Raw genomic sequence first — 26,505 nt, 5'->3', positions numbered from 1 at the left:
TGCAATAGTTTTTGATCACCCATCCTGTCCGTAGGAGAGGCAGGCTTCACTTGAGTGGTCACCCTCTCTGGGGATTCTGCTCCAGTTCATAGGAGCACAGCTTTTTGGAGCTGGACGACGATGGAGTTAGGCAATTTCTACCAGTCCTCCTCCTCGCCATCGTATGCTGACCGTTATGCAAAGACAGGCACTCTGGAGATTGCACCTTTGGCTTCTACCTGTCGTAAGGTAGAACCTTCTTCCCTGCTTGCTTGCAAGCATTCAGCAGCTGCCTGTCCTTCCTCTCCCTTGGCTCGCCTTTCCCATTCAGAGTATAGGATGAACAGGAGTTTCTCTCTCCATGACGGGCTAGTAGGGAAGCACGCTAACCTCAGTTTAGTGGATGAATCTAGCAATTTGTTGCACACCCAACCACCCAGTGAGGTGGGCGGGCGAGCGCCTCTGCCTGATGGGGGTATGCGCAATACCTTTACTACCCGCGCTGCTGACTATGGCAAGTCTTACCACCTTGACTCGCAAATGCGAGAAGATTTGACTATGTGCGCTCAGGTGAGCTCTACCTCGCTACCATACTCAGGGGAGCTATACCTCGCTAGTGCGCAGGTGGCTAGACAAGCATAGGTAGACAACACCTTACCTGTGCTTGCTGATGAGGTTGCGCGCCTTATCAGCCTGTGCCTTGCCAGTGCTCACCTTACGATCGGTCTTCCTACTGGAGTGAACAGCAGGATCCTTTGAAGGCTAAGGGTGCTGTAACTTCATTGTCTGTTCGCTTAGATAGTCAGTGACAGTGCTGTCATCCCTAGGGAAACTGAACTTAGGGAAGAGCATAATATTACATCCTCTCATACTCCTCTAGTCCTTGACACCCCACCGAACTCAAGGAAGCACTTGCAGGTTCTTCCTTCGGGAACAGTTCTGTTCTTGAAGGAAACACCCTTGAACCAGCAGAGGATTGAGATCTCTGAGGGAGGTCTCGTTCATGGACAACTATAGGCTGTCGCCTATAGAGGTTTTTCGACTAGAGCCTTCCGGTGCAGTACTAGTGGCTCCTCCTCCCATTTCTTCTAAAAGTGCAGGTCCTTAGGAATCTTATTCTTATTGGGTCTTATTTTAGACCCAATAAGAATAAGACTCCTAAGGCAGAGAGAAAGGAGAGTTCTTTCCTTCTAGCAAACTTCAACACCTGCCCACGTGAAAGGAAGGACACGAAGGCCATTCCCAAGAACTAGAACTCTAGGCAAGAGCGCCCAGTTCTAGGGGAAGGTCAGTTTGCTACAGCATCCATTCCCAAAGACCAGCACATAGCAGCCTTCCTCTGACAGCTCACTCCTCTATAAGTTCCTTTGTTGACAACCTAGACCCTCACTCCTATATAATTTCCTTTGTTGACAACCTAGACCCTTACCCAGGATGCTATTGTGCAAGATCAGAGGAGGAAGAACCATTGACGATGGATCGGAACATTCAAATGGGGTACTGCCTGTGTCACGAGCCCAAGGCCTTCCCCTTTGAACAGAAGAGGCAGATCATGTCTTCCTGGAAGTCTTTATCTTGCAATCTGAAGATCAGTTCCTTGGGGGAACAGTATCAGGTTCCAGCGGAGAGCAAGGACACAATTCTAGACCTTTTTTACGTAATTCCAAGACCCACCAAGACTAGGGTAGCTTTGCCTTGGTCAAGAGAGATCAAGGCAGCGAAGAAGAGGGCTTATGGACAGTTGACAAGAGCATCACAGTACTTCCAGTGTGTGAACTCATCTCATTTACTTTCTCCACTTTATGTTCGCCAGAGGAATTATTATGAGATAGTGGAGGATGATCCATCCATCACCACCCTTGAAGCTTGCAATTCTGGCTCTTATGCAGAATTCTTCTGTGGACAAACTAGCAACTTTTCCAATTAACTTCTCTGCAGTAGACTATGCCAACATGGAACGAGGTGCGAAGTGCGCTCTGAAATCTGTTTCATGGCTGACTACTGGTTGGGTCGATAGGCTACCTAGGCAAAAATGAGGACTCCTCCAATACCCAGAAAAAGGAAGCTATGTCAGACTTCCTCCTCTCAGGAGCTAGAACACTGAAGTTCATGATGCAGAAAATCATCAACCAGTGGATCAACTGGATTTTGAGAAGGAGCGATGCGATAATCTCAAATTTCCAGTGGCAGATGACGAGGAGATAGGCAGTGAAGTTGAGCAACTCCTCCATGGACAGTCTCTCCCTCTTTAACGTGGAGGACACTGAGGCAGTAGTGGACAGATGGAGAAAGGCGAGCCAGGACTCCACTCCTCCATAGCGCCATGACTTCACGCCCTTACTCCGTGGTACCACCACCCCAGAGTTCATCCTAGAAAAAACACAAGGGTGCTAAGAAAACTGCACAATCGCAGAAACAGGCAGCTCAACCTCAAGGTCCTAAGCAGCCCTTTTGATCTAAGGGCACAAGGAAAGGCAGAGGTGGCAAGAGTGGGAAACGCTGACATTCCCACTAGTAAGGGCATTCCCCCAACCAGTCCACCAGTTGGGGGATCCTCCAGATCCTCAGTTTCCATACTTTGAGAGGGATAGATAATCCTGTTCATGCTCTCTCGCCCTCCTCTGACCCTCTATCTGACAATATCAGGTTCATATGTGAAGGATCCACGAAGGATCAGGCCCTTCAGACCAAGGTCCAGGCCATACTAAAGAAGGAAGCTCTCCTGGAGGTCTTGGATGAGACCCCTGACTTATACAGTCAGTGTTTCTTGTAAAACAGGCGTCTGGAGACTGGAGACCATTCATCGACCTCTCAGTCCTGAACGAGTTTGAGTTTGTCCAACAGACTCCGTTCAAAGTGGAGATGGGTCAGGCTGTCGGACCAAAGGACTTCATGATATCGTTAGACCTCAAGGATGCGTACTTCTAGACTCCAATTTATCCATTCTCAAGGAAGTACCTGAGATTCACATTGGGTGTTCACTCGGATCTTTACCCTAGTGTCCACCTGGGTCCACAAGAACGGCATTCGTCTTTGTTATCCGTATGATGGGCTAGTTCTAGTAGACTTGAGGGAGACCATTTTTCTCCTTTGAGACAGACTTCCCACCCTTTGTCAGGATCTGGGGATAGTTGTAAATTACGAGCAGTCATCCCTGCAACCATCATAAGTAATGGTATACTAGGAATGAGGATCATAACCAACTAGGCAAAGCCTCCATGTCCGAAGAAGGAGTAGAGAGAATAGGGTGCCTTGCCAGCAGTTCTGTGGCAAAGGCTTCTGGGCACCTAACCTCCTTGGAGAAACTGGTCCCCAACAGTCACCTACGCAGGTGAAGAACTTTTAGTCTCTGTACCTCGACCCTCTGAACACCTTGGTGCCGGTAGGGTCAGGGCAGATGAGTTGGTAGGTGACAGACACCATTCTGCTCAGGGGAGTAGATCTTCTCTCTTCCACCTGGAATAGTTGCTCTTCACAGATGCATCAAAAGAAGGGTCAGTGGCTCAACTGCTACACCTCATGGAATCTGGGTTCTGTTCCAATGCCAAGTAACAGTGCCACATAAACCTCTTGGAAATGAGGGCAGCCTTTCTGGCTCTCAAATAATTCTATCTGCTCCTTTTATCGCACTCCATGGCATTGATGAGCAACATCACAGTAGTGTCACACATGAACAAGCAAGGATGTACTTTTTCACAGCACCTTTGCCATCTAGCAGTAGAAATCCTCAGATGGACGGAAGACAACCCAGTAGCCCTATCAGCCCGTTTCATCCCTGGCAAGAAAAATGTGCTAGCAGATAATCTGAGCAGGAGTACTCGGGCAGTAGACTCCAAGTAGTCTTTGAAACAACAGATAGCCAAAAAAGATTTGACTTTGTTGGTTTTGCCGGCAACTAACCTGTTTGTGATGTTCTTGAACTGGAAGCTTGTAGTGTACTGCTCCCTGGTACCGGATCCATAGGCAGTCTCACAGGATGCCTTCCAACGTAGTTGGTATGGTCTGGACGTCTATGTGTTCCCCCCTACTGCCTAGTAAGGAGGCTTATAAACAAGGTCAGAGTATCACAAGACCTTTTGATGACCCTGGTGGCTCCGCTGTGACAACATGTACAGTAGAAGGGTTTCCAGATCTGCTCACAGAAGCACTGAGGGAGCTCCCTCCACTTCTCAATCTACTCAGACAACCACATGTGAAAATTTCTCATCAGGCAATTCCAACGTTTCGTCTTCACGCCTGGAGGTTATCCAGCAACTCCATAGAAAGAGAGGCTTTTTGAGACTGGTTGCAAGTTAATGGAAGGATACCTTCGGGAGTCGTCTTCTGCCGTCCGTCTTTTGTGGTTGGTGTCGTGGATGGGGTATCGCTCCCCTCAAACCAAAATCAAACCAGTTCAATGCTTAATTCAGATTTTGAGCATATAGGATTAGACGACTCATCAGCATCAAATGTTATCAGATCTATTAATATTGAGACTAGCTTTGTTTGCTTATGAACGTTACTGAGCTCTATTATTATTATTATTATTATTATTATTATTATTATTATTACTTGCTAAGCTACAACCCTAGTTTGAAAAGCAGGATGCTATAAGCCCATGGGCCCCAACAGGGAAAATAGCCTAGTGAGGAAATGAAACAGAAAAATAAAATATTTTAAGAAGAGTAACAACATTAGAATAGATATTTCCTATATAAACTATAAAAACTTAGCAAAACAAGAGGAAGAGAAATAAGAAAGTGTGCCTGAGTGTACCCTCAAGCTAGAGAACTCTGACCCAAGACAGTGGAAGGCCATGTTACAGAGGCTATGGCACTATGCAAGACTAAGAGAACAACTTTTTGATTTTGGAGTGACCTTCTCCTAGAAAAGCTACTTACCATAGCTCAAGAGTCTCTTCTACCCTTACTAAGAGGAAAGTAGCCACTGAATAATTACAGTGCAGTAGTTAACCTCTTGGGTGAAGAAGAATTGTTTGGTAATCTCAGTGTTGTCAGGTGTATAAGGACTGGTGTATGTGTAGGCAAAGAGCAAGTGAACCCTAACCAGAGAGAAGGATCCACTGTAGTACTGTCTGGCCAGTCAAAGAACCCCATAACTCTCCAGTGGTAGTAGTTCAGATAGTTATGAAGGAGATATTATGATATGGCTATAAACTGTATTTGTAACCTCAAATCAAAATATCTCCTGCAGAACCCATCAACTAAAGTCCAGCAACCTCCATATGGGTCTATTCCTCTATGCTCAAAATCTGAATTAAGCATTGAACTGGTTTGATGGAGTGACCTTTTCCTAGAAGAGCTGCTTACCTTAACGAGTCTCTTCTACCCTTACCAATAGGAAAGTAGCCACTGAAAAAATACAGTGCTGTAGTTAAGGGGGCCGGCCGGAATGCCAATATATGGGGCTATAGGAAGAAAAACACAAAATCCTGAAAAAAAAATTCACTGAGCTTTATATGGAGAATGCATATATGAAATATTTTATCAAAATTCCTCTTATTTTCATAGTTACAGGATAATTAGTAAAAGTAACCCAATAAACCAAAAACATTGTTCCCTACAAGAAAATACAGTATTTCTTCTGTTATCGTAAATTTTGATAATTACACTTTAATGTAAAAGAAATTGTGAACAATGGCATCTGTATAGCTTCTACAAACCTCATAGAGAGTACATGTCTGAGTTTGACCGCTGACATTCACTAATTTTTACATTTGTTTTTCTCGTTTTCGGCAAGAATTTAATCAATTAAAAAAATGAAAAGACAATTTCAAAATCTTGCTAACATAGGAGGAAGAAATTCACTCTATTACAAGTTCAGAAGTGGGTAATATTGTTAGTAACGCAGAGAGAGAGAGAGTGGTTTGGATGAAGGAGCAACCGCCTTACCTGACAGGAGCCAAAAGAAGCAAGAAATTGAACAAAATTATCATCACTCATGATTAAATTATGATAAATAACTTTTTTTTTATTTATTAATATCCCAAAAATGATATTAAGATTCATGAAAATCAGAATTTATTAATATTGTCTTTGTAAAATTACAAATAAAAACTTTGAACGCCCGTATCTCAAAATTATACTCATTGACCTTCAAATTCTATCTTCTCCCTTAGTTTTAAAGACATCATTGAAATTTGGTATATAATTTAGACATTTTAAAACAATCAAATGTTGCCTTTTTTCCAATTTTTGTTTCTTTTTTTCTCTAATATTTAGGGTTTATTATTTCTGGGTCGACCTGTGTCGGCCGGTGAAAAGGGTCCTTCTTATACACTTTTCTGATATAAACCTTCCAATTATTCCAGAGAAAGATAAAAGCATGGAATGCAGAGGTTACTACCCTTGCGCGAGCACCTTGTGGGTGTCGTGTATAAAGCAGAGGCGCGTGAAAGCCACTATTCACAGGCTGTCTTCCATTTAGCTAATTCCTTCATCAAAGGGATGGGCCGATACAGAGGCACCAGCTACGCTACCAGAACCACGCCACCGACGCCCCGACGCGAGCGCCATCTGAACAACATCCTTCTGCTTTGGACTCGCTAGCATGATCTTAGATTTTTGTGCTCTCTGTGTTTTCACGTTTCGTGGATTAATTTCGTCATGACCGAAGCTCCAACTTCACCCATTCCAATGTTAAGTACCATAGTTTGTTTTGACAGCTTTTTGTAGTACCGGGCAGTTGTCCTCTTCCCATTATAGTGTTGTTTTTATTTCGACCGGCTTGGCCTTCCGCGGTGTCGGCAGCCATTGTTGTTTTGATATGTCTCGCTGGGAATTCATGTTAGTCTTGCCCATTTGGTACTCTGTCAGTTAGGTTCTTGATTAAGTCACTGGCCTTACGCCTTTTTGAACCATTATTATTATTATTATTATTATTATTTCCTATGGTACTTTTTGCTAGCAAGTCCAGTCTCGAACAAAAATAGCGTTCTGGCTTTATTATAGTTTAGTACCCGCCCTGAGAGGCATTCGTCAGTGGACTATATTCTTTTTAAAATTTTGTTGTAGCAGACGTTATTCTTCGTTCGTAGTCTTGTATTTGATGTTACAATTTTATTGTTATGCTTATATCATATCATAGTGTGCTTAATTCGTTCTTTATAGTGTAACCACGAGAGCGAGAGAATAGAGTTCTCGTTTTCTGTCGCCAGTCACGAGTTACCCTTTCTCTCGTTTTCTTTCTTAACCTCGAGTATGAGAGGTGGATTTCCCGTTTTCCGTTTTATACGGTCAACGGGTTCTCCCTCCCCCCTCTCCCTCTACGGGTATATGATATCTTACGAGTTATTTTAGTTTGTGGTTACTATTAAGATAGCTAGCATTATTAATAGGTCCTGTTCCTGTGCGAGTCATTGTTTTGGGCCATCCTTAAGATCCCCCATGTTCCCCTCGTAGTTCTGTCCTCTCCCCGTTACGGCTTGGGAGTAGGATCTGAACATTCATCCACTCCGCCTTGAGTTCTGCTCCGCCATGAGGGATACTCAATGAGCTTGGAACTATAGTTATATATTGTTTAGAATGCAACCCTCTGGAAGGGCCTCATCCTCCGGTGGCCCCTTGCACCCAGTCCCCGGCCACGGCCATATCCACACAAAATATTCATTATTAATCACAACTGAATTATTCAGGACCTTTCTCCGGACCTCCGGCTTCACCGGAGATCACCAATAAGCTTAGCAATACTGTTAGCCTTAGCCTCTAGCTACTGCTTGTGTTTTATAATTTATTTTTACGGGCCTGTCACTGGATCCCCGACCCTGTCGGAGGTTCTGCAGATTACATTAGTTTATGTATTCTTATTTTAATAATATTTATAGTGATACGGTCCCATTTCGATTGCTCCGGCACACTCCGGTGCAGAAAACATTTTATATTTAAAATATTTTAATATGGAGCTCCGGCTCTCAGTCACTGAACTCCTCTATGGCCACATACTTCATTCTATCTAGGCTCTGTTAGTAGATCTTAATCCCTTACCAGAGTCTCAAGGAACATCCAGACCTATGTCTCCTTTCTTTTACAGAAGGTCCGCTGTGCTGCCCAGGGCTGCCCCGCCTCTTTCAACGATCCCGTTGGACATGACCTCTGTCGTTCGCATGCGCATTGCGCCATCTCCTTTATTCGGGAGCCGGGACAAGCCCCGTATATGGTCTGGTTCCCGGAATTGTGCACACTATGTTACGAGTTGTCCTCCATACTCCTGAACGATGATGTAAGTTGGTTTTCGTTTTGTTCCTTTTTTATCTTTTGGAGATGAATTAATTTGTCCCTTAATTGTATATACATGGTGTATTTTGGAGAACGACCCTTCTCCTTCATCACTAATCCCCTCAACTCTTTCAGGCCGATGATGAATCTCTTCGGTCAGCAAGGGCTGCTCTTCGTCCTTGGGTGTCAGGCTTCGGCAGGAATGCTCCGTTTGGCGCACCCTATCTCCTTGATGGAGACATGGCCTCCCGTCTCTTCCCAGGCTCTACAACTGCAGCAGTCACTCCAGAAGTAGCTGCCCTTTTAATTGAAGAGGTCAGAGCGACCATTTCCACGGAAGATGACCCCCTTTTACCGGTGGACGTGGTAAATCTAGATCTAGACGTCGAGCCCATGGACAAGCAGGTAAGTGGTGTCGAGTTGGTGGAAACCTTTTTATCTCCTACTCCTTCTTCTACCTCCTCCTTTCTCGGCTTTGATAAGCCTACGGCTTCTCCTCGGGATCCCTCCGTCCCCGTACGACCCAAGGTGAAGCCACTACGTACCTATAAGTCTTCAGCTTTGCCAGTATCGACGTCACCGGTCCCCGGACCCTCGACTGCTCCTGATGTTCCTATTGCTTCCCATAAAACCGTGACTTCTAAGAAGTCGAAGTCCGTCAAGTCCAAGGCTTCGTCAACGGGTGGCTCTCAGGTACCCTCCTTCCCCGTCGATCTGATCAGGGATATAGTCGAGCAAATTCAGCAACATTCTGGAGCTATGACGGAGCTAAAAGATATGGTGGCTAATCTGATCCGCTCCGGAACTCGGATTCCTCCGCCTTCAGCCCCAGACGCATCGAAGTTGCCTCCCTTCGATAAAAACAACCCTTGGAGGTTTGCCTTGCATGCTCCATACTTAGATGGTTCCCTAACTCTAGAGGGCATAGGCACCCGCCCTCTAGAGGACCTAGAATTCTACCCCCCGGGGCTAGAATTTCCATTCAATGGCTTCGCCCGCCTAAAGGAGCATGCCTTGGTTCGAATGGACAAGGTACCGAAGGAAACGGTGATATTTCCAAAAGAGCAGGCCCAAGCTGTCTGGGCCAGAACTCTATCAGAGTGAGGGTGTAATAACTCCAAGCTCACCCGACACAAAGGTGCCTTCACTATTTTTACGACGGCATCATCTATTACTTTACCACTCATAGACAAAGTCACAGAGCTGACAATACAGGCCGTCAAGGAAGGCTCTACCATGCCGGCTCTCAAAGAGACGGACCCCACTTCATTGCTCATTCCGAGTACCTCTGCTACCTGGGACGACGCGTCTTCTACCTTCACGGTGGGGAAGCTAGACCCAGGCAGCGCCTCTACTCTTTTCTGAGAAGCTCCCCAGATTACTAGAGAGCCTTCTCAAGACCGAGTTCGAGGCCCGTAATAGGTTGGCTAGGTCCCTCCACTCCATCACCTCCATAGAGTCCCTAGCCTCTGTTTACCCCACGGAAACCTTTTTCAGGGTTTTCACAAAGAACCTGCTTCTGTCCTACCAAGTGGACCTCCACAACTTCTGGTCGGCTCGGGTTAGCTGCAGGAAATTCGTTCTGTCTGAGGCTTCTATCAGACATGAACCGAACAGGCTGATAGCGTCCTCCTGCTGGGGTAAGAACCTCTTCCCTCAGAACGAAGTTGATAAAGTTCTTCAGGACGCTACGAGGGCAAACCAAAATTTGCAATTAAGGTGGAGCCTCTCAACCAAAAGGAAGATCGAATCCCACAAACAAACGTTCTTCAAGAAGAAGCAGAGATTTATTCCTTACAAGACGAACCGGGGTCACTACCACCAATCGTCAGTTCCCCACACGTCGACACAGTCTTCCTCTGCTTCGACTTCTCAGCAAACGGCTCCCCCTCAACAAGTAGTCTACCTCACTGCTCCCCCGGGTACACAGCCCAACCCCACTTGGGTGTCCTCTCCTGCATACAACCCTAGCTACGAATCCTCCGGTTCCTTTCGTGGACACCAGAGAGGAAGCTACAGAGGTAGAGGACAGTTCCGCCAGCGAGGCGGACCTAAAGCAAGGGGTGCTCGTGGAGGGAAGGGACCTAGATTCACTCCCTCACAATGATGTGTTCCTAGTAGGGGGGAGACTTTATCACTTTCGAGACCATTGGACCTACAGTCCATGGGCTCACAGCATAATATCCAAAGGCTTGGGGTGGAAATGGTCACAGGGATCTCCACCTCCACCAGTGACCTTCTTCCAGAGACCCACTCCCATCCTGAAAGAGTACACCACAGAGTTACTCAAGAAGAAAGCGATCAAACGGGTTCTATCACTGAAATTCCAAGGCCGCCTGTTTACAGTTCCAAAGAAAGACTCGTCGGCGTTGAGAGTAGTTCTGGACTTGTCAAAACTAAACTCTTACAGTCTGTGCCACAAGTTCCGTATGCTGACTATCTCTCAGGTACGGACCTTACTTCCCCGTGGGGTCGTCACCACCTCTATCGATCTTACTGACGCCTATTAACATGTGCCAGTGGCTCAAAACTTCTCTCCTTACCTAGGCTTCCGTCTTGGCAAGAAAGCCTTTGCGTTCAAGGTCATGCCCTTCGGTCTCAGCATTGCTCCCAGGATATTCACAAAACTGGGAGAGACAGTGCTCGAATAACTCAGAAACCAAGGGATACAGATCATCACCTATCTGGACGATTGGCTCATTTGGGCTCAGTCGAACCAGGAATGCAACAGAGCTACGACGAAGGTAATTCAATTTCTCGCCAAACTGGGATTCCAAGTCAATCTCCAAAAGTCTCGCCTACAACCATCAAGCCACTTCGAATGGTTAGGCATCCGGTGGGACCTTTCAAAGCACAGGCTCTCCCTTCCTCCCAAGAAGGTAAGGGAGATAGCTTCCAAGATCAGGAACTTTCTCAAACACAAACAAGTGTCCAGAAGAGCTTTAGAAAGAATCCTCGGCCTTCTCCAATTTGCCTCAGTAACCGGTCTCCTATTAAAAGCCAAACTCAAAGACATCAATCGAGTGTGGAGAAAGAGAGCTACAATACCTTTGAGAGACAAGATCTCGAAGATCCACTCTGTCTTAAAAATGAGACTACGCCCAGGGTCCGAACCGAGGAACCTCTCCAAATCGGTTCTTCTGCAGTTCCCCTCTCCACAAGTGACAATTCATACAGACGCGTCTCTGAGTGGCTGGGGGGTTACTCCCAGCATCAGATGTTTCAGGGCTCTTGGTCACCCGCCATGAAACAGTTCCATATCAATGTTCTCGAAGTCATGGCAGTGTTCTTGACCCTGAAGAGAATCTCTCCTCCGAGGTTGTCCCACATCAGAGTAGTCTCAGACAGCACAGCAGTAGTACACTGCATCAACAGAGGAGGATCCAAGTCACCCAACCTGAATCAGATCCTGGTCACTATTTTCGCCTTGGCAGCAGACAAGAACTGGTTCCTGTCAGCAACTCACCTAGCAGGAGTCCAGAATGTGATAGCGGACTCACTATCCTGGACGAAACCACTGGAATCAGAATGGTCCCTAGACATAAATTCCTTCCGGTGGATACTCAGGCTGGTTCCGGGCCTCCAGGTAGATCTATTCGCGACCCAACTGAATCACAAACTCCCCTGTTATGTGACCCCAAACCTAGACCCTCAGGCTTATGCCATGGACGCATTAACCCTGGATTGGAACCATTGGAAGAAGATCTACTTATTCCCTCCAGTGAATCTTCTAATGAAAGTCTTAAACAAACTACGCTCCTTCCAAGGGGCAGTGGCTTTAGTAGCACCTCACTGGCCAAAGAGCAGTTGGTTTCCTCTCCTCCTCGAGTTGACACTCCATCCCTTCCGGATCCCATTCCCCAAACTAACCCAAGTGGTCCAAACTCGGACTGTGTCAGATTCCTCAAGGATAGCCAAAACCCTAACTTTGTGGATTTCATGAAGTTTGCGGCTCGTAAAGATGCGAACATCGACCCGGAAAATGTCCTCTTTATAGAATCAGACAAAAGGGACTCTACGATTCGTCAATATGATTCGGCAGTTAAGAAACTAGCAGATTTCTTAAAGAATTCAGACCATACTTTTATGACTCCTAATTTAGCCATCTCCTTCTTTAGGTCCATATTTGACAAAGGCCTAGCAGCCAGCACTATAACCACCATTAAGTCAGCTTTGAAGAAGGTCTTCCTTGTTGGGTTTAACATTAACCTGGCAGATTCCTATTTCTCATCTATTCTAAAAGCATGTGCTAGGCTTCGACCTTCGGTTCGCCCACAAAAGGTCTCTTGGTCTCTGAATGATGTCCTCAAACTTGCGTCAGACATGGACAACGAATCCTGCTCCTATATCACTCTTCTTAGGAAGACTTTATTTCTAACAGCTTTGGCCTCGGGTGCTAGAATCTCAGAACTAGCAGCTCTCTCACGAAACTCAGAAAACATAGATTTCCTCCCTTCAGGTGAAGTACTTCTTTCTCCAGACAGAGCTTTCCTAGCTAAAAATGAGGACCCCCCAAAATAGGTGGTCCCCTTGGAAGATTATTCCTCTTCTCCAAGATACTTCTCTATGTCCAGTCACTACTCTCAGGGCCTTTTTGGCTAGAACTGCCACCCGTTCGTCTGGCCCCTTGTTTATCAGAGAACAAGGAGGTACTATTTCCATTCAAGGCATTAGGCAACAAATCCTATACTTCATTAAATAAGCTAATCCGGGATCATTTCCCCATGCTCATGATATCCGGTCAGTAGCTACCTCCATCAATTATTTCCAAAATATGGATTTTGATGACCTTAAAAAGTACACGGGTTGGAAATCTCCTATGGTCTTCAAACGCCACTATCTAAAGAACTTACAGGCCCTTAAATACCCAACGGTTGCAGCTGGGAGCCTTATCTCTCCCCATTGATCTCTTGTTCTTCCTTTCATCCATCTCTCTTCTTCTCCCTCCTACCCGCCACTCGCACCACGACGCCGCTCTCTTTGGTGGTTCGTTAGCCCTAAGTTTATTACATGTTTAGTTAGTATGATTATAACTATTATTGTGTTTACCGTAACTTTAGTGTTGGGTTATTCTTAGCCATGTCAGTTTTGTTGCATATTGTGCTCTGATACTCGGAGGCTTCCTTGTTACCATGTTTATTTAGCCTTCCGCTCACTATGTCCTTTGGCTAGTTTATGATTTATGCTTACTTGCCTTAATATAATATATGGTTTTCCTTACATGGTGTTTTTCTCTCCCCGCATTAGGTTACTAGTTATTATTGGGCTTGGAAGGCATTCTCTGGTACATTTTCACCGGCCGCCACAGGTCGACCCAGAAAAGGGATTTTGACGAAGGAAAAATCTATTTCTGGGCAGAGACCTGTGGCACTCGGTGAAACCCTTCCCTATTATTTTGTACGATCCCACCCTTTCCTTTCCAAGCCATCATGTTCAGTACAGAAGGATGTTGTTCAGATGGCGCTCGCGTCGGGGCGTCGGTGGCGTGGTTCTGGTAGCGTAGCTGGTGCCTCTGTATCGGCCCATCCCTTTGACGAAGGAATTAGCTAAATGGAAGACAGCCTGTGAATAGTGGCTTTCACGCGCCTCTGCTTTATACACGACACCCACAAGGTGCTCGCGCAAGGGTAGTAACCTCTGCATTCCATGCTTTTATCTTTCTCTGGTATAATCGTCAAAATCCCTTTTTTACCATAATAAAATAATTCACATTTAGCAAAAAAATTACTTTAGAAAAAACTCCTCATATTATTGGAGGTTTATATCAGGTCTATATAGGGTAGTAATCCCTGGTCTTAATATTAATTATCAAGGGAGGAGATGAGATAGAATTTGGAAAACACTAATTTTCAGGGTAATTTGCCCTGGCATTGCAAAGCCAAAGGCCAGAGGCAAAAATCCTGTGCAATTTGGAGATGTCCCAAGACACCTTATTAAGTGGTATGAATGTCATTGTCCTGTCCTTAAAAAGCGGCATTAGTCGTCTGGCCTCGTTAACCCCTTGAGCAAAAAGAATTGTTTGGAATCTCGATGATTTTATGTGTATGGAGACAGGAGAATGTGGAAAGAATAGGCCAGACTATTCGGTGTATGTGTAAGAAAAGGCACAATGAGTCATAACCAGGGAGAAGGATCCAATGTAGTACTGTCTGGTCAGTCAACGATGCCCTGACCAACCTACTACCAACAAATTGTTTGTGTAAGAAAATGGATTTTGACCTAGGAAAAAGAACTGACTTTGAGCGAAGCGAAAAATCTATTTTAGGGTGAGATAGCCATGTCGTCCTGATGGAAGGTTCCTTCAGTAGCTTCCTCGGGTATATTTGACTACAGTGGATATTCTCAGAGAATTAAATTAAAGGTCTCCAGAATTCTAACTTCAGGCGCGAATGTCACTAAAGTTGCCTTTTAGGATATCGCATAGAAACGGGACGTATTCTTGACACGCCACATAGCTATTTGCACCCCATATAGCGTTTACGCTTCGAGGGGGAAGAAGTGGCAAGATTAGGGAGGAGCCGTTACAAAGTTCTCCTCCTCCGTTACTGTTATGGGCACTCGGATGACGTCATACCCACCGCCATCTTGGGTGACGTAGCATCCGCCCGCCATCTTCATTCCTTTTAGCGTTCGGCCAGTACCTCCAGATACAGTAAGATAGGGAGGGAGCCTGCTAAGGCCTTTCATAGAAAGGAGGGCGGGTCCATCAGGACGACATGGCTATCTCACCCAAAAATAGATTTTCCGTTTTTTGGGCTCAGGCCATGTCGTCCTGATGGAAGTTTACCAGAGCATTAATGTATCGTGGATTTCCCAGTTGTGCCTTTGACTTCCAGACAGTATTTCCTTGGTCATTAGGACCTAAGAGACCTATGACAACACCGTTATAGTCATATCCTCTTAACATATAGAATGTTAGTGCTTCCTGCCCCTTACAGGGAAGAGTCAAACCAGACTCGAGAAAAGTCTCGAAGTTGCATGTTATACTGAGCCCACCCAGCCATCAAATGGGACATGCAGGTCTCATTGCATGTCGGTAGCTCGAGTTTGTATCAAGTGTCGGAACAAGTTGCATTTTGCTGGAAAGGTTTGCATAAGCGTAGGAACAAAGGTAGCATTATTGTTAAACACATCATGCAGAAGAAGGGTAGAAAAATACTCTCACATAGCTTTATTATAATGTTTTAGGGCAAAATAAGACGCATAAAAACCATTATACATTTATTTAAAATGAATGAGGATGAGCATACATGTAATAATGTGAATTTGAACATACATGTAAAGAAAATATGTAATATTGTAATTGAAAATCAATTAGATAACCTAGGCACATTGACATAAACAGAAATATTTGTAGGACCTGAAAAGGAAAACTTGCCACATACTTCAATTTCCGTATGGAATTGTAATGTCTTTCTGAGAATGTCTCAATATACACTTGTGTAAAAAACACGCGGCACTAAGTGTTCAGTCTATATTATATCACCTTAATATATTAGAACAGTCCATATCGTCATCACGATGACAATCACTACTATGTTGTGCCCTAGGGCCAACATATACACCCCTTAGAATTTTAAGTCCCATAAAATTCACTGTTCCTCGCAGCACTAAGTGGCAGGTTTTAGAACACTACCTGCCGCCACCACGTATCGCTTAACTTCTTGCACTTGCTTCGCGTAGTGCGTAAAGAACACCCTGGATGACTTCCTTCCAGTAAAAGAGCGAAAACTCTCGAAGTCCATTAGCTGGAAAAAGTTCAGGGAAGAGGCGACCTTCCTAGGATCATGACCTGCGGGTGTATTGTCAGGAACCGCTCTGCGAATAAAGTAGGTGATCTTCGCCCTTAGTTGTTTAAGTGACAGGTTTGACCCCGATGTTTCTCCTTTAAAGAGTTGTCCTCCCCCGAAGTCTGAAGTTCTGTGAAGATAGACCTTTAGACTCTCCACAGGGCACAGAGAGACATCTTCCTTCAGAGGGCAGATTCTCCAGGGACCCCATCTTTTCGTGGGTAATTAATTCTTGGCGAGAAACGTTGGGTCAGGAAAGAGGGTGAGCTCGCCCGTGTCAGCGAACCAGATGTGGCCCTCTTCCCTAGATAATGCCGCAATTTCACTAACTCTAGCCCTTGAGGCTAAAGCAAACAAGAAAATAACTTTCTGGGTCAAATCTTTCAGAGGGCAAGTCTCATTGTCCAAGCCTGAGGCGAAGTGTAGCACTTTGTCGACAGACCATGAAATGGGTCTCGGTGGGACTGCTGGTCTGAGTCTAGCACAGGCCTTCGGGACCTTGTTGAAGATTTCGTTATACAGATCTATTTGGAAGGCATATAGCAAGGGTCTTGTCAGGGCAGATTTACACGTAGAGATCATGTTGGCTGCTAAACCTTGTTCATGAAGGTGGATAAAGAAAGACAGGCAGAAATCCATCGAGATTTCCTTCGGATTCTTTGCCTTGACGAAGGTTACCCATTTCTTCCAATATGATTCGTATTGCCTTCTGGTAGATTTTGACTTATATTCCTCCGAGAAGTCTAGGCTTTTCTTCGAGATTCCAAACCTTTTCTTTACGCCAAGGGAGAGAAAATCATGAGATGAAGGGCTCTGGTTTTCTGCGATGAAGTGAAGACAGTCGATTTCTGAACTTGTTGAGACAGAACTGGTTCTGGCAGTGGAATCTGCTTTGGTTGTAATTCCAGAATCGGGAAACCAGTTGCTCCGAGGCCACTTGGGAGCCACTAGGGCTGCCGTTCCTTGAAAGGATCTCATCTTGGTGAGGACCTTGAGCAGAAGGTTGGGCAGAGGGAACAGGTAAATCCTGGTCCATCTGTTCCAGTCCAGCGATATGGCGTCCACTGCTTCCACACGAGGGTCCTCGTACAGGCCCACGTATCGAGGAAGTTTCTTGTTGTCACTCGTTGCGAAGAGGTCGATCTGCAGTTCCGGGTCTTGTTGTGAGATGAAGGTGAATGAGTCTGCGTCTAGGGACCATTCTGATTCTATCGGAGCTATCCTGGATAGAGCGTCCGCTGTCACATTGCGGAACCCTTTAAGGTGAACTGCTGATAGGTGCCATCTCTTCTCCGCTAGGCGGAGGATGGCTAATATCACTTGGTTGAGTTGAGGCGATCGTGAGCCTTGACGATTCAAACATCTGACCACTACATCGCTGTCCAAAGTCAGTCGCACGTGGGCTGAGGGATGAGGAGACAATCTCTTCAAAGACTGCCATGGCCTCCAAGATGTTGATGTGAAATGTCTTGAACAGGGAGGACCAAGTTCCTTGAGTCTTGCGTTGGTGGGAGTGACCCCCCCCATCCTTCCAGCGATGCGTCCGTGTGGATGGTAACTGAGGGTGGAGGCAGTTGTAGAGGCATTGACCTCTTGAACTTGCTGGCCTCCGACCAAGGCTTGAGGAGTGACCGAAGCCGAGACGGGAGTGGTTTTCTGAGATCTCTTTGAGCGTTTGATGCATATCTTCTCCAGACTCCTGATGCATCTTTTAGCTGTGCTTTCAGCACTGGGTCTGTCACAGAAGCAAACTGGAGGGAGTCAAGCACGCGCTCCTGTTGACGTCTTGAAATCCATTTGGATTTGAGGAGTTTCTTGACAGACCTCACCATCTCCCTCCTCTTCTTTAACGGAATGGAGAGACGGTGTGACTGTAGGTCCCAATGTATGCCTAGCCATTAGAAATTCTAAGCCGGAGATAGTCGAGACTTTTTGGTGTTGATCTTGAATCCTAGATGTTCCAGGAATTGGATCACTTTCTTGGATGCTTGCAGGCATTCCATTTCCGATGCTGCCCACACCAGCCAATCGTCCAGGTAGGCCATTACCTGGACGCCCTGTAGGCGTAGTTGTTGAACGATAGTCTCGGCAAGCTTCGTGAAGACCTTTGGGGCTATGTTTAGCTTGAAGGGCATGGCTCTGAAAGTGTACTTTCTTTTTTGAAGCCTGAATCCTAGGTAGGAGGAGATGTGGCGATTCATCGTGATGTGCCAATAGGCGTCTGCCATGTCTATGGAGACTGTATGCCTTTCTGGGCAGTAGGGCCCTTATGTGCTGAAGGGTTAGCATCTTGAACTTGTTTTTTCTCGAACTTGTTGAGAGGGGACAAGTCCAGGATGACTGAGTTCGTCGGAGTCTTTCTTGGGAACACAGAACAGCCTTCCCCTGAAATTTGATGGACTTTGCTCTCTTGATCACCCTTTTGTTCAAGAGTTCTTGGACATATTCTTCCAGAACGGGGGTGGAGTGTTGGAAGAATTGTGGAAATGTTGGAGGTGATGTTTTCCAGCTCCAGCCTAGTCCATTCTTGACGATGCTGTGGGCCCAGGGATCTAATGTCCAATGATCCTGGAAGAGACGGAGTCTTCCTCCTACCGGAAGTAACTCGTTGCTTCTTGTTTCCGGAGGACTTGCCTCCTCGACCGCTTGCCCCCCTACCTCCTCTCCCTCTGGAGGGACGTCTAGAGGAGTCTCTTCCTGAGCCTCTAGCCCTCGCACGAAAGGTAGTAGACTGCCTCTCGTAAGCTGGAGTATAGGCTGGTGACTGAGTCACCACTAGCTGGGGCACCAGCTGGAAGGTGGGTTGGGCCTGCGCCACTAGCTGTGGCATTGCGGTCACGGGAAATTGTCGCTTTGCTGGGCGAGTTGGCAGCCTTGGTCTCTTTGAAGACTTCTTAGGCTGGGGACCCTCATCCGGAGAAGACTTTCTCTTTGCCAACATACCCCACTTCTGGAGAAGGTTCCTATTCTCCGTGGCGGCCTTGTCGACAATCTCCTTGACCAAATCAGAGGGGAAGAGATCCTTACCCCATATATTGGAAGAAATCAACTTCCTGGGTTCGTGCCTGACCATCGCAGATGCGAACACGAACTCCCTGCACGCCTGTCGTGCCCTGACAAAACTGTAGAAGTCCTTTGTCAGAGTCGCCAAGTGAGTCTTGGCGAGGACCATAAACATGTCCGGGGTCTTCTGCTCACCGGCCATTGTCTCCATGGACACATGGAGAGAGAGAGAAGCAGCCAGTCTCTCCTTTGTATCCTGTTCCCTACGGAGTAGGAAATTGGATAGCTTGGGGAGGTTCTCGCTGAACTGGCGTCCAGCAATGTCAGCCTCTAACTTCCCGACTGAGAAGGTCAACTGGATGGCCTTCCAGTCTTTATCGTCAGGTGGCAGAGCAAGGGAGAGGGGCCTACACTCCTCTAGGGTAGGGCAAGGCTTCACCGCTTCCACTGCCTTCAGTACTGCCCTGAAGGATATTTCCGCGAAGGGAAAAACCATAGTATTGGGAGCAAGAAAGGATGGGTGTTTCTTGCTTAGGGCCGGCACCTTGGAGTTGGTGTAGCCCCTTTCCTTCAGGCAGCTGGGGAACAGCGCCTGAGCCTTAGAGTGGTCAAAGACGATGAGCTCTTTAGGCTCCGTTTCTTCCTTGGAAGCCAGTTCCGTCTTGAGACGAACAAAAGTCTGGGTACAAGTCGAAGTTCGGCCAGAATTCCACATCTTCAATAGGAATGGCGCCCAGCTTGTCCAAGATGACTATCTTCCCGTTTGTGATAGGCATGTACTCAGCATGCTTCCATGGGTTGATCTCTGAGCAGGAGGGAATATCCTTGATGTTGAGTCTCTTCTGAGACCCTCGTAGAATCGACAGGCGGAGAAGCTCCTTCTTAACTCCGCGTCCCTCTGCTTGATCTTCTCGTTGAAGATCGCCATCATGGCCTGGACGGCACCCATGGTATCGTCAGACTTTGTAGGAAGGGGAGTGGACGAGGTAGAAGGTACCGGTTCCGGGGCTGGAATCGACGGCATTGAGAGGGATGCCACACCCTCCTCTTCTGACTCTGGAGCCACAGACTCCTCTTCTCGGCCATCGGCCAAAAGGTCCTTCTCGGTGTCCTCTGAGATCTCCGACATCCTATCATCTTCAATGTGGATGTCTTTCATTGCATCCGAGACATCCGAGTCTATCGTCAGCTGTATGCATGGGATCTCAGGGTGAGGTTGAGGGATTACGGCATCCATAGATGCCCTAGGAAAAGTATGGCCCTCATGCGTTCGCTGGGAAGATAAGGCCTCGTGGCGTTCTTCTGGAAACCACGCACCCACTTGCGTAGTTTCTCCCGAGCGGTATCCCTTGACTCCGCAGACTGGGAAGACTCAAATCCCTCAGGTAACAGGTCCTTGCACACTGTGCACGCCTGTGGGTCCCAGTACTTGAGAGACCCCTTGGTAATGGAACAACAGGAGTGCGTCCGGCACCCCAGATGACCATAGAAGTCCCTGCGACGTACGCTATAAAACGCACTCTCACACTGGACGTACTCCTGTAAAGAGAGGAAAGGAATAGGAGTATATTGGAGTCTATCACAATAGACTTAAATTCATATTAATTATTGTAATATTAAATCCTTTCTTAGTGTAAGCTTAGGATAGGTAAGCTGGAAAAGAATTAGGAAAGAAACATTCTTGTGAATCCCACCCAGCCAATTGCTGTGACCTTTCTCATTATTAATCCTAGGACGTCTTTGTTGGAGGTCCGATGGAAGATTTTAACCCGTTGAGGGGAGAATCGTGTAAACGACACGTAATTCCAGGAAGTTAATAATGGGAATTGGAGGGGCTGATGAACAATCGGCATAGAGAAGAGGGGGAAATCATTTCAGTTAGGTCTCAACAAGGGACTGCGCATGGATCCACAGAGTATGTTGGAAAAAGTATCTATTATATAAATATATACTATAGTTTTCTGTCTGAGGTATACTGTATAGCAATACTACAGATGTACTGGCTATTGTATATTCTCATACAATAGTCGTTGCCGGCATGCCGCCGGCAAAGTTAGTACTCAGGATAGCTCAGCTGGCACTGTAACTCAATGTTTAAACAGGTAACAGCCCGCCGGCACGTCGCCGGCAGAAGGAACGCCGCCCTGGCCATCATTCAATGTGGATGGATAGTGGAGAAGCCTTCTGTGGCACCGGCGGTCTGCCGAATTTCCGGCGACCCTTCGAACTGCCAGCAGCATGTCGGCAGTCGGCGGGCTACCGGCTGAAGGCACACCAGCCCAGCTATCATACAATGGGACTGAGTAGTGGCCTAGGCGTACACTGCCGGCTGCCGCCAGCAGAGTTAACAGTAACAGAGAGATAATGGCTGGCAGACCACCAACCCTACCTGCCTTCTGCCGGCAGGGTTGGTGGCCGGCAAGCCCATAGAGAGAGAAAAGCGAGTGAAGGGAAGTGAAGGAGTGGCGGCAAGCCACCCCAACTCTGCCTTCCTCTAGAAGGAGGGTTCAAATGGAAGGGGAGAGCATGTTAGTGATCAGACTTCCATTCATCTGCAGCTATGTCGGTGACAGACGGACAGGGGCAGCGGATGGTAGTCCAAGGGAGGACTGAAGAAAACACTAAAGTCATGAGGGGTGTTTCTGTTGGCAGTTAGGCTCGCCGAAACAGCAATCCCGCAGCGAGGTATGTAAGAGGGAAGCTGAACGATTAGACCCAACAGGCAAAAGACCCGGCTGGCCCTACAACCCGCCGGCACTAGATGGGATTGTAGGACAGCGGACAGGGGTATAATGGCTAGGCCATCACCAAAGGACAGTGAGGGGGGGGGGGTGGAAGGGTCATGGAAGGAGAGGGTGAGGAGCCGGTGTGAGCCGTCCTCGTTAGGCAGCAGGGGGAATTCTGCTTCTGAACTAACTTCATCCTAGGTATAGGGAGAGTACATTCTCCAGCCTAGGGAGGGCTAGTGTAGTAAAGGGACTGGCATCATCAAGCCGTCCTAAACTATAAAGAAGCAGAATATCCATGCTAGCCTAAGCTAGGCTAAAGGATATTCATATCCTTCAGCCCCACAATCTCCAAATTCAGGACTAGTCGCTAGATTACAGGGTGAAGGGGATCTCAGACCCATTCAAGTGCAGTCTAGGGGGGCAAGGCCCCCTATGCCTATCAGCCATGTGTACTCTGAGGTTCTGACCCAAACTCAAAGTCATCAGCCATGGTTTGGAAAGGGGCAGAAATATCCTAGCCTAACCTTACCGAATGACCTTAACTGCAGAGGGAGGAAGAGATTACCTTATACATAAAGGTAACCGGGGATATGTGGGAAAGTATACTAAAGCCACTAGGCTACTAGCCTAGTGGCATAGAGATCGACTACCTGATTCATCGAAACTCTTGGTATACTACCATTGAAGAGGAAATCATATGCAATCAAAATATCTTATATGTATAATTTGCCTATTATCTTCATTTAAGTTAAATAACACCAGGAACACTTATTATATCATGCGTGAAAGTAACCTAAGGCTTCTAGGCTAGGGGGCCTAGGAACAGTAAGTCGGCTATGCATACGCCGAATCTAAAGAGTACTAACGGCATAATATAACTAATTCCTAGCAATGAAGACTAAATAGCTAATAAGATAGAAGCTATAAAACCTGGAAGGTCATCCTGGCTAACTAAATAAAGCATGCATTGTGAACGACAGTGCCGAGGCGCTTCCGGTCTAGGCAAGAGCTCTGCCCCAAAAGCAAATCCCTATTTATTTCGAGAAAAACGTTGCTTTACGCTACTTCCCACTGGACCTCGGTACCCAGCTGTCGATCCAACTAAATCAGTCAGCACTTTCTCTTTTACTTTTTGTTATTTCTTTTTTCTCCCATCTCTTCCTTTTGGGCTCGATATTGTTGACGACTTTTGCATGTTCGATTATACTTTGGATGATGCTTTGGATTTGGCACAGTGTGGGATGGACGGCATTCCATCTTAACCTGTGCCAATTTTGACGCCATCACCCTCTGGCCGACCCCATTGGGTGCAGACCAAGTCTGTTAAGAGTCGGGCTCCAGTGTTCCGGTTTTAAGTCACCCATATTTGCGGGTAATGGGCGACGCCAGGCATTGGAGTTGACGGTGGGAGGGGCTAACCACCCCCACTGACCAGTGTATGCCCACCTAAAGAGAGGCAGCCCCTCTCTTATAGAGGACTGGTCCCCGCTGAAGCTTCTTCTCGTGTTGGGTCGCATGAGATAGGAGGACTGACATCCTCCGATAAGAGGTAGATAACCCGGCTTGCTCTTACCAAAAAAACCCACCCCTCTGTTGACGACCTGGAAAATACTAACATGGACCTCGGTACAGACAGCTCCAACTCGAGTTCTAACATTGTAACGGAATCTTATATGCGTTATGGAAAGAAGGATAAGAAAACACTAGAGAAGAAGAGAGAGAGTGTGAGAAATGATGACAGTACACAAAGATATAGAAAAGTAGAAGTATTACCTGGTCACTATGAAGTAGTCAATTATGAAAAAAAAATTTATCTAAGAATTTGAAAACGGAAGAAATGAGCATTTAAATGTTTTCAAAGCTAACAGGGAAATACTGTAGTCACTTTATGTGGAGGGCAGCCAAAAATGGAAGTCTCTTGATAGAGACACTATCCCCAATACAAGGTGAAAGGTTAAAAACACTTACAACATTGGATGGTCATAGTGTACTACAGGTACTCCCTGTTGTTAAGCGAATTCATCATTAAGCGAGTTCAATGTAGGATTCTCTTGCTGCTGGTGTAAAGTAGTATATAAACCATTCCTCAAACAATGTTCGAGTCATCCATGCCTTACTGTCTGCTCAATAAAACACTGTTATTGTGTGCATGTTCACATGGGAGCGATAAATGAAGAAGGGTTGAACTTATGCTCTGCAACATTTCTGCCAAAAAAAACATCACTCAATCCTTGACTGCCTTGAACCCAGGCATACTTGTAGCCTGTTTGTGGAGATACGTTCTTTGTGGAATTTTTTCCAAAATAGTCCAGTCTCGATTACGTTGAAAATTTATTCTGGGTGATTGACTTATCCAAAACACTGCTAAATATTTCTGCTGCTTCACCATAAATACTACAATTGTGCAAACTAAGTCGTCGACGCAAGTGCTTGAACCAAATATGGCTTGGCGTAAAAGATTCTGTGCATGTTCTTTCTCTTTCCTCACGTGATTTGAGCGTGTTTAAGATGCTGAGCTCCTTACTTTGAATTATATTAAGGCTAATAGGCATTTATTTTCTTATTTGGTCATTAAATGAAATGCCCAACAATTTCTCCATCTCATGTATCAGGCTTCACTGCCTCTTTATCAAAGCATTGTATCCTATTGCAGTCTTTGCTGTCTCTTTCTCTCGTTCTTTGTCCTTTAGTATAGTAGATTAGGTAGAATGCGCTAAGCCCATACTAATTGACTTTCTTTCCTTCTTCATGTTGCTTGATGATCTTGAGCTTCTTGTTGATATCAATAGATTTTCTTCGCTTTTTGGAAGCAGATCCTTCAGAAGTAGTACTCTTTCTTTTTTTCTGATATTTTGAGGGATATACAAGTATCAAAAACAAAAAAATACTACACAACATAGTGACTCTGTGATGCGCAGAGGAGACCATGTGAGTGGTGATGAGATGGAGGCTGCACTACCAGTCGCCTCATTGCAACTTACCGTACACAGCTGCGTGCAATTACACTCTCGACTGTGCTGCCACTGCACTCCATGAGCATCATTATTTTGAGAGATTTTTGTGAAACGAATATCGGATGGTCGTAAAGCCATTGTCGTAAAACTAGTACTCTACATCATTAAGTGAGGAGAACCCGTATTAGCTTTACTAATATCAATATGTACTTGATTCTTTCATCAGCATTACTAAATTCTTTGAAGAATCGAGCTAGTAAATGTTTAAACAATTTGTGGTAATTATCTCTTTTAAAGAAGCCTATATGAATTTTATTTTATTTAACAAATATTTGATGAAGATTCAAAATGGAATCTTGTTTGGTTGACTCAGTGCCTAATGTCATAATTTTCTTTTTCTATGCCCTCTTGAGTCCTGCAGCAATAGATTGGAATGTTTGTATCTGGACAAGGGCTCTTTCTTTATTTTCTTTTTTTTACACAACATTGTCTACATTTTTTTAGTACCACTTTACTTTTTTTTGTAACTGCATACATACAGTACTTGTATAAAAACATTTACTTTTGCATTTTATGTTTCTTGAGTCTATTGTCATTCATTCTTTGCTCCATTTTATTCTTTTGCTTGTGCTGCTACTCGTAAGAGGTTCATTAATTTTAGTCATTAGTTATTTTACACTCAATAATGTGGTGAGATAAGTCTTATTGAATATTTTTTTTTTATTTTTCAGGACACCGCTTCTCTGTACCGTCCAACGTCTTTACTGTTCAGTCAGTCGAATGATGTACCATTTATGGTTGATCCAAATGCTTCAGTTGATCCTTATCCTCCTGGTCACACTGCTCCTAAAGAACTGAAAGACTCTCCTGTACCTGTTCAGACACCAGAGATGACAGTTCCTCTTTTACTTACAAACTCTGTGTTAAATCCACCTCCTCTTACGCTACTATCTTTAGGACAGCAGGTGGTAAGTTTTTTTATATTTACAGTATTATTAATGAAAGCTCCCTCCCCAAAAGAAATCATATTAAATAAACCATTGTCTTAAATAGACTTGTATTTTGATACAAAGTTTGCAACTAATTTGGAATACAAACCATGCTATTTATTAGGGGTTATACTTTCGGCAGAGCTGAAATGTTGAGCCATTAAAATTTAGCGAGGGTTAACTACCCACACCGCTAATTAGAGGGGGTAGGGGAGGTAGCTTGCTACCACTCCCACTCACACACCTGTGATTTAGCTAACTATATATATATATATATATATATATATATATATATATATATATATATATATATATATATATATATATGTATATATATGTATATATATACATATATATACATATATATATATATATGTATATATATATATATATATATATATATATATATATATATATATATATATATATACATATATATCTATATGTATATATATATATATATATATATATATATATATATATATATATATATATATATATATATATATATATATACACACACAGTAGGGTCCCGAATTACGCGAGAATTTGGTCGATGAATGACCTCGTGTAAATGGAAAACGCATATTTTGAAACACACCTAACAGAAATAATTCTATTGGGGCCATGGCAGCCAGCAACTTGCCTATTCAAACGTGTTTACTACCCATTTCCAATACTTTCTATGTACTATACTGCATCTTTTTTATAATGTCAAATTGTTCTTGTAAATAAATCAAACATTTATTATGCTTTAAAGTTATAATAACTTGAAAAAAGGTTAAAATCAAAACCAGGATGGGTGTAAACACCATACATTTTCCGTTATAACGCGACCCAAAATACAG

General features: G+C 45.1%; 1 protein-coding gene across 1 annotated transcript in view; it reads left to right on the top strand.

The window, feature by feature from the left end:
* garz (Sec7 domain-containing protein garz) overlaps positions 1-26,505 on the top strand; it is a 329,166-nt gene that overhangs the window by 254,091 nt on the left and 48,570 nt on the right. The window contains exon 15 of the mRNA XM_068371820.1: positions 25,400-25,636. Coding sequence (XP_068227921.1) covers positions 25,400-25,636 — 237 coding nt within the window. The remainder of the gene's footprint in view (positions 1-25,399; positions 25,637-26,505) is intronic.

Source organism: Palaemon carinicauda, chromosome 4 (genome assembly GCF_036898095.1).
Source record: "Palaemon carinicauda isolate YSFRI2023 chromosome 4, ASM3689809v2, whole genome shotgun sequence".
NCBI classification, from domain to species: domain Eukaryota; kingdom Metazoa; phylum Arthropoda; class Malacostraca; order Decapoda; family Palaemonidae; genus Palaemon; species Palaemon carinicauda.
Note: the sequence above shows the minus strand (reverse complement) of the source record. Positions and strands in the feature narration are given on the sequence as shown.